The 9,763-nt window shown below is 38.2% G+C and overlaps 1 protein-coding gene across 1 annotated transcript in view; it reads left to right on the plus strand.

Moving 5' to 3' along the window:
* Positions 1-6,156, plus strand: part of LOC128702919 (uncharacterized) — a 174,944-nt gene extending 168,788 nt beyond the window's left edge. Inside the window, exons 13-15 of the mRNA XM_070102642.1 lie at positions 716-828; positions 1,354-1,870; positions 2,872-6,156. Of these exons, the coding sequence (XP_069958743.1) occupies positions 716-828; positions 1,354-1,869 (629 nt within the window). The 3' untranslated portion in view covers position 1,870; positions 2,872-6,156. The remainder of the gene's footprint in view (positions 1-715; positions 829-1,353; positions 1,871-2,871) is intronic.
* The last annotated feature ends 3,607 nt before the right edge of the window (positions 6,157-9,763 follow it).

A 9,763-nucleotide genomic window follows, 5' to 3' on the forward strand; every position in this document is an offset into this window, starting at 1 on the left:
TGTTTCCTGATGCGGGTCTTAGTCATATGGTGGCCCACAGCTGGAGCGTTTGATAATCTGACCGAGGCCTTCCGCTGGCTTACCGGTCCACCACTTTAAAAATTATGGTCATAGTCGTGAAGTCACCTACAAATGAAACCTGATTCACCCTTGTCTAACTAAACCTTAATTAAGGAAGGCAGGTAGTCAGGCATCTCGGGAAGCTTAACAAATTCTATTGTCCCAGGATAATAATTAATTAGCTCAAAAGAAAAACCTAAATGTTTATCTCCCGTACGAAAAAAGTATGAGTTAATTAAAGTTTAATTCATTGCATATATGTGCCTTTACATAATATATTGCACGTGTACACACTGCTTTCATTGCCAACTGAATTAAAACAATAAAATTCCCACCAGGTGTAAAAGTTTCCCCTAACACAGTTAATTTCAGTTGTGATGTCGATAGTTTATTTCTAATTCACTAAGCAGATAGCCTTTATTATATATATATATATATATATATATATATATATATATATATATATATATATATATATATATATATATATATATAACTACACACAAGATTCACCTCCATAATACATACAGGAAACACCATAACCACCCATCACACCCCACAGCAATACAATAAGCACCATGATACCAAAATACACAATAACTAAGACACCATAACTACTAAACAGAGTTATCACCTTTTTCACACCTGTGCACAGGGGCAGAATCATGGGTGGTGGGCAGTGTTACAACCATCAGCTCGGCGTCTATGCCCACTACTTATACTACCCTTCCGAGGCCCTCACACCTGACCACGCCACCTAGTTATCAGGTGAGTTCTGGTTAATAGTTTACTGATGCATTTCTTTGTGTGCAATAAAGAGCCCAAGTCTTTGTTAATAATTTTTTCCCATTCTTAATACTGTAAATTGAATCCTTACTGAAGAGAGGCATCTTTAGAGGAATTTTTCCCTCAAGGAAGGCTCCTTGACGCTGGTGAGGGGCTCTTGATCTAGGGAATTGGATCTGTGCTCCAGTTCCCTGAATTAAGCCTGAATGCCTTCCATTCCCCCATAGGCGCTGTATAATCCTACGGGTTTAGTGCTTCCCCCTTGATTATAATAATAATTTAGAGGAATTTTGGTCCTGTCCTAGTATAAGTGACGACTTGTTAATTAGCCAGGTCTAACAGAAATATCGTTAATTTTTTCTGTCCAAATTGTAAGCCGGTTTCAGTTGCTTCAGCCACAGAAATGTGATTTTGTTTCATAATTAGACCCATATTAAATGCTTTCATTTGCACGTGTGCCTCTCGTTTTTGTTGCATGTGGCGTATTTGTCAAATGGGTGAGGACAGCAGCCGTGTGGGACGGAAGACGTGCAGTATAACGAGCTGCTGCTTAGTGGAGCAGTGAGCACCTCCAGTATTTCTCACCACCACAACGACACCATAACACATTCTCCAAATCCCCACCTCCACCATCACCACCATCAACACGATCCTACAGCTCATTCTCCAATCCTCTCTCACCACCACCTTCACCACCAAGAGTCCTGTGTGGATCATTCCCCAACACATCCTCAACCCACTTTAGAAGACACCCGCCCCCACTACCCTCATTCCCACCAACAACACCCATCCTATACCCACCCTCTCGCTGCAGTAGCTGCGACATCACCCATACATACCGTCCATACGCCCACGCCGCCCATTCTTAGCGGACGCCCACAGGCAGGACAACCTAAACTCTCCCAGTGGTCTCCTTCGTCAACGTCTATAGGTGGAAGACACTCTATCAGGCGAGAGCATCACCTCTGTGACACTGAGGCAACTGTGCCGCTCATGACCAGCCAGAAGGAGAGTTCTGTATAAGGTACGTTCCCTTGGGTTGTCTTTCATGAAGTGGCATTTATAGATTTTTTTTAAATTGTGTAAACATGAGAGTATTCTCTTTGTGGGCAAAGACAAATTTGCAAAACAAGCCCATATTTAGATGACATTTTAGCTTAAAAAAAACTACTTAGATAGAATCGTTTAGTCACTAAACACCCGTTGTCTTCAATCCGTGAATTATCTGGGCCGGTAATATCCGGCCATAAATGCGGGTTACAATACAAATCAAAGATGCGATACTATATTTTGAAAGCTTTACATTCATGATTGCTTTTAGAGATTTTTATACTCCTTGCTCCACGATTAATTCTTGAAGTTGTACTTCATCATCTAAGCCACGAAACCTCTGAATCTGGTCACAGTGGGTAAACATGGAAATGGGATTCCAGCTCCCATTCTCCTTGCTTCCTGCTCCCACTCCCTGTTTGTAACCCTAGACATTCTTTTCTTCAGTCTCACTTTGGGTGACAGAGAAGGCAGAGTAAAGATCATGCAGAGGAGAGGGCCTGAAGAGAAGAGGGCCTGAAGAGGAGAGGACTTGGAGAGGACTGGGAGAAAGGGTTGGTGAACAAGGAGGATGGAGCGGGAAATGAGAGTTGATGGGGCAGAAGATAACATATCCAGATTGTTACTGTTGGGGAAAGTGTATAACAAATCACTGTGTGATGGCTTGCCTAATAAATCTTTATGGGTCATCTGAACATCTCATAATTGTCCAGTGTGGCGCAGTAGATAAATGCATCTTGACAAAGAGGTAATCTTGTGTGTATTATGGGACAAAAAGGCTATAAAAATATATTTTCTGTGTTACCAGTATCGTTTGTTTAAGTTAATGTAAACAGACTGCAGCTTCTTCTCAATTTCAAGATGTTGGAGTATTTGTCTGTGTATGTGTGCAGGTGTGCGGTTTTTTTTTTTACACGTCTTTGTTCGCGTACTTATGTTTTTGTACGTTCATCAAGTGATTTTTCTCTCCCACAGATCTGCTGCGCAGCTAGAGACTCGCTTTATGGTCCAGATCATGACACTGAACTATGAAGTACATGCAAGTATAAATAATTATGCGAGACATGTTCTTGTGAATACCAAGACATTCTTAAATCGACCACGTCCTTGTGAATGTAGAATATGTCTTATCAAGACACGTTCTTCCGAATCCTAAGAAATACTAAACAAGGACATATTCTTGTGAACGTAGAAATTTTGTATTAAAGACATGTCCATGGGAATCCTAAGAAATATTTAAACCACTTTCTTGTGAAACCTAGAAAATACTTATTCATATCTCTTGGTCATGGATCTGGCCGCGGGGGCGTTGACCCCCCGAAAGACCCTCGAGGCATATCTCCAGGTATCTAAGAAATATTTATATGTCCTTCCAACTCCTTGGCGGTTCTTGATGAACGTGTGACTCAATCGTTTTCAACTGTCTAACAACTCTAAACAAGGTATATTGATAGCAACAAGCACTGTGTTATGTTGGAATTAGAGATACTGAAAACAGCTAGATATACAAATACGAAAGTATAATAAACATTGATCAATGGTACAAGTGAGCCAACATGAAGAAGAGGATACAGAAGATAAGAGTAGTACTAACTACTTCGGCCTCAACTGAGGCCTTCTTCAGGAATCTGCTAAATAAAGTTTCAGTGGTATGCCTGGATACATAATATTCCTGTTAATTTCTGTCATGTTTTCTCGCTCATTCACTTGTTCGAGATATCTGTAATCTACAGTGTTCAAGTGAGGTTGAACAAAAATGAGTAGTGTGGTAGCTGCATCGCTGCCAACTGTGCTTTGTGCCTTGTGCTGATAAACACCGCTGATATTATAGGTCAAGGTAAAGTAAATTCAGATGGAAAGTCTTAAGAAACTGAACACTGCTCTTTGAGATTTTCAATCGCCCCGAATCTTTTTCTTTTCATTACCACCCCTCGGCTTCACAATCACTTTGTTCCTTCACCCTTCTACGCTACCACTTTGTCCCTAGACCAACCTCCCCACCACCATCCTTCTTCCCTTGCCATCTTTTTCTTCCACACTGCTTCGATCCCATTCTTTCTACAAACCCACTCCTCCACAAGCCCTCCACTCCAAAAACCTCACCTCAACCCCTCCTTATCGCCAAACCATTAGCAAATACTAGTTAAATGTTGAAAGCTCCCTAACATTTAAATATAAAAATAAACAGAATTATACTTTATGCTCCATTTAATACGTATCTTTACTCAAAAATATGTCTCCGATAGATCACTGTTTTAATTTTCCATCTTGCGTTGAACTGTATTAATATTCGTTGGCTCTCCTTCACTGGTAAACTTTGGCAGCAAATGACGAACTTGAGGCTTTGAGAAAGGAATGACACAGGCATTCCTGCCTGGATGTTCGCTCACGGATGAGCGGCGTCTGATCCGCTCGCTGATTGGGCAGGAATCTCATAATGCAGCCAGTACGGGATTGATTTTCTCCGATTCGTATCAGCTTTTAGCCTTGATTCGGTAGCTACATTTTAATCATTCACTGTTACGTCAGAGCACATGAGCCAATCACAGACTGAGGTTAGTAAGTTCAGTCAATCAGCCACACAAACTATCAGTAAGTTACGTCATAAAATGGGGTTAGAGCTCTTTTGTAAATCACACAGTTATGTTCGAATCCATTTGCTATTAAACTGAGGTTAGGATGCCCTAAATATTCAGAAAATAAGTTTGGCAACCCCATTCATACAAAGAGGTTAGAATCCTTAACCAATTTACCTTAACCAATTTCAGAATGAAATAGAAAATTTCCATTAAGCAATATCTGTGGCGCAATGGTAACATAGTTACCTCAGGCACACTGAGTTGGCGGTTCGATGCCTTTGCAAAACATTCCTCCTATCATACCAAATTTTAAATCATTGAAACAAGCAGAAAGTAATGTACGAACCTCGGCTAACCATAAGAATTATAACTCATAAATCGAATGCTAAATTGAAATCCATTCGGTGATTGGAGAACCATAGTCTGCCAATCAGCGTGCGACTTTAGTGATCACGAAAGCAAAATCTCTTCATTAGTTGATGCTCAACTCTCAACGTGGAGGATACGCTGTCCTTTTCTAGTCATGGAGACGGGAAAAATGTGAAAATACTCATGATCCTTGTCATTTCAATATTGTATATGTTCTCTGTATTGCCGACGTTGATCATGCTTGTTATAACCTTCCTGACGGAATCTGTGCTTAGTGTTTTGTTCATTGAATGTTCGACTCGCTGCCACAATGACTAAGGACAATAGATGTTTGTTATACAAAAAAAAATAAAAATGAAAACATATTTTACTGGAAATGTCTTCTGTGAAGACGGAAGATCTGTTCTGCTTTACCTTTGTAAATGTTTGTTTGTAAAGCGTTGCTTTCAAGATTATAATTGTTATCAATTGTATAACATATTTATGGAACTCTTCTGCTCAATGTTTATTGTCTTATATATTATGTGTTTCAATTGCTACTTGCCAGACCTGCAGTCTTATTTTATGGTTCATCCGTTGCATTTACATTCTAGCAAGATGAGTAAACATAACGCAGTGGCTTTTGTTCTTCCTGACAGTACTGAGTGAAGCTAACACTAAGAGTTTTAAAGTACTGACAGCAGCAGTCACTGGAATCTGACACTGCTGAAAGCAGCAGTCACTGGAACCTGACACTGCTGAAAGCAGCAGTCACTGGAACCTTACACTGATAACAGCAGCAGCCTCTGGTATCTTCCGTGTCATATACGTTAACACTATTGCTTGACACTGTAGTGATGTAAATGATTTAGAAAAGCGATAAGATGAAGAATGAGACACTTGGGAATCTTCACTGAGGAAACGCTTCGCCAGCCACTGGCTGGCACAAGTGTCTCATTCTACAACTTGACAATGTTCTTCATAGCTAACACGAGTGTGTAGTAAGAGGTAACTCAAGTGATCAGCCTGGCTGCTGTGTGTGTAAACACAATTTCACCAACACTGCCACTTGTCTCATGTTTCACGTCTTCTTTCGGAAGTTAATTATAAATTCCATTATTATAATTTTCGTAAAAAAATAATTTTAATAGATTGACGCACATAATCTTGGTTCTTCTTAATTATATTCCTGTGTATTGATTCATTGGAGACACAGGGTATATACTCTGAGGATGTATGTCTCTTGGTGTATATACACAGTTGATTCTTATCTCTGTTTTAAAGTATTTTTTTATTGATGTACAGGTGAATTATATAATATATATATATATATATATATATATATATATATATATATATATATATATATATATAATTATATATTCGTGCCGAATATGTAAAACCGGCCAATTAGCAAGAACTCATTTAAAATTAAGTCCTTTCTAAAATTTTCTCATATACGTTTAAAGATATATTTTTTTCATTAATGTTAACGCAAAAATTTATAATTTTGCACCAAAAGAATCTTAGAAAACTTACCTAACCTTATTATAACAAGCGCAATTTATTTTAGCCTAACCCAATTAAATATATTTTAGATTTGTTTACAGTAAATTAATACTAAACAAACACAATGAAATATATTTTTTTCGTTAGGTTCAGAATAAATTTGACGAAATTATTGCATATACAAATTTTCACTTGTCCTATATGGCAAGATGAGCGTTGCTATTTAAGCCAAGATCGCAAGTTCTGCCTATTCGGCACGACATTATATATATATATATATATATATATATATATATATATATATATATATATATATATATATATATATATATATATATGCTATAATATTATGTATTTGTTAAAATAATGAAATTTTACTTATAAGTTTGCTTATTACATATTTCAACTTAATGTGTAACTTGATACTAGGTTCACTGGAAAGAAAATTGGATATAGTAATTTATTATTTTTTAAATCTTAAAAATGTAACAAAAACGGATAATATAAGAAAATGATCTGCTTGTTATTCGATGTATCGGATTTAAAAAGGAAAGTTTGTTAATGACTGCAAAGATGTAAAAAAAAAATTACTTGAAAAAATGCCTAAGTTGTGCAAGAACTTTCGAATGGGACTAACTTGATCAAAACAATAGAAACACCAAAATGTAAATTTATTATATTGTCCTTTACAACGCTAGAAGAGTTGTCGACGGATTAGAATCATTAGGTGAAGGAAGGTTAACTGGATGAGTTTAAACTCTACGTGGGTCTTGTTGCCTCATGGTTATTAGTATGGTCCTGCCCAGTAGAAATATTTTAAGAGTTGGAGTGAATGTTAAATACCTCCTGATTCTGTTCTATAGGGTCGAAGCTTCAGCTTTGGAGAGGAAACTTTGGACTGTGCTTCGGTCCATCCAGGACCATCATCAAGTCATAAAATAACAGATTAACACAAACTCGAAGCACATTTCTTATTTCTTCATATACGATGATTAACTTGACATTTTTCCAATCCATGACGTGCTTGTTCACTGTAATCACTCCCTCGTCTGTTGCTTGGAAAAATGCCAAGTAACTTTATCAAAGAAAGACAATTAGAAACGAAAATTGGCCTCGTCTAATTCACCTCCATTTTCCAATACTTGCAATTTCCTTAGTGTTTTTTTCCTCCCGATGTCTACCCAATCATCGTATTTACGTCCTTTCCTCTTCCTTGTTATTGTGAGGAATGAGCTGGCGTTGTGACATTCCTTTCAGATGTTTTTATTAAGTTTATCTTGTAAATGTCGCGATTCCCTCTGTTGATTTAGCTTCATATTATTATTATTATAAAGCCTCATAGCCTTTGAACAGAAATATATCTTCATTTTCAATACCATTTGTGAGTTAGAGACCAGAAGAATTTCCATTCCTGTTGGAATACCATTTCATATGGATTACCTTTCTGGCCGGATTTCCAATCTGACCAGTCTCCTCTTTACCTGAAATATAAATTTCAGGTTGGTTCCCATTTCACCTGGCCCCCATTTTCAAATAACAGTCCTATTTCAACTAGTTTGCATTCGTCAGTGGTACCCACTTTGAATCAATTTCTAGTTAAATATCTATTTCAGATGGATTCTGATATTGAGTGGAATTCCAGTTAGAATTTATAGCAATGAATTCTTATTCAGATCAAAATTTCATGTGTTTTTCCTATTTTCGGTGGATTATCATTCCAGATTCATTTGCATACCCATTCCATTCCAGTTGAATTACTGAACTGTCATACCATTTGAATGTCCATTCTGGATGAATTAACAATCATACATAACTACTATTGAATTGTCAATCTATCTGTATTCACCTTATTTGCAATCCCATTCTAGAAGGATTTCCATGTCAGATTAATGTTCCATCGGGGCTAAAAAAAAAGTGTTTGGATTCCCATTTCAAGTGGATTCCCATTCCAAATGGATTTCCATTCCAACTCTGTGTCTCTCCTGGACGCATGAATTTTGTACACCTGTATTTTGTATAATAAAAGATTGTCTTCTATACAAATGTTTTATTCTCTAAATCATGTTTAATATTTCCACTGAGATGTTGAATGATTGATATTATCACTGGTATTATGATTATTTTTTAATACATTATTTTATATTCATGGAGAAGAGCTGAATCTATACGAGTTAAACAAAACATAGGGAATGGATGTAATCAAATTCGATACATGGAACGGGAGTATAATTTCAGTGTGTGTGTGTGTGTGTGTGTGTGTGTGTGTGTGTGTGTGTGTGTGTTTTACTGAAAGTATTTGAAATTGCTTTGTTTCGCGCAAGCTAATTTATTATTGTTTTACTATTTACGTGGAACACTAAACCAGTGTGAGCTATTCGGCGTAAGGGAGTAGTGGAGGCTCGATCCTCCAGTACCCAAAAATGGAGAGGATTCGACCCCTATAACAAGCCACTCCTAATACTAGCAAACCAATGATCTGACCACTGTACCACACTGGCCTAATAAAATTTTCCCAGACAGGAATATCTCTATGCACTAAGAACGTTAGCATGGGCAAAACTGTGACTGCGAATGTAGGTTATTGCAAACGAATCTCGCACCAAGGTGAAGGAAATATAATTCGGAAGCAGTGGATACCTATTGCATCGCCAATTGACCTGATGAAGTCCACTGTGTGCGCGAAGCTTTGTCGTTAATAGAGGTATCCACTGTAAGTGTCATTCCCTTACTAAACCTCCAACTTTCCCACAACCCCAGACTACAACTATTCACGCTTCTGGTAACCTCCCTCACTCCTAACTGGATTAAAACAACATCCTGACAGGAAAACATAGCAAGCCTTGGTTCCCACTATGTAACTCCTACATAAAGTTGGGTAGAAGTACACTGCAGATGTACTTGTATTGTTAAAAAAAATTCTTCTTGGCATCCCTCTTCCACCCATCCACCTTCCAGCCTTCCCTACCTACCCCCTAACCCCCTCACTCATCTCCTAACCATCCCGTTCACATGCTAACCCTCCCACCCAACTAACTACTTAACAGACTATACACATATCTAAGTAGACTACACATCCACGTCCAGAAGAGGCTATATCCAAGTCTTTAATCCTCAGGAGGCAACCTCTCGGTGGTATATGGGCAGCGATCCTGCTGACAAGGCTGGAGTCTGGGGCAACTTTCAAGAAATTTGCATGTTGCCTCTGTAACGTTGTGTTATCACAGTTTCTCCTGACAGCCGGGGCTTGTTTTGCCTTCAAATGATGTGTTGTTGATGCTGTGGGGTGACAGTGGTTGTTGCGGTACTGGTGGAGTGGGGGTGATGATGGTGGTGCTGTGGAAGTAGTTATGCTGTGGTAGTGGTGTTGTGTTGGTGTAGTGGTTTGCTTGTCATCGTGTGGTGGAGTTGCGATGCGCCCTTTCGTCTTTTTT

The sequence above is a fragment of the Cherax quadricarinatus genome, chromosome 82, assembly GCF_038502225.1.
Source record: "Cherax quadricarinatus isolate ZL_2023a chromosome 82, ASM3850222v1, whole genome shotgun sequence".
Classification (NCBI taxonomy): Eukaryota; Metazoa; Arthropoda; class Malacostraca; order Decapoda; family Parastacidae; genus Cherax; species Cherax quadricarinatus.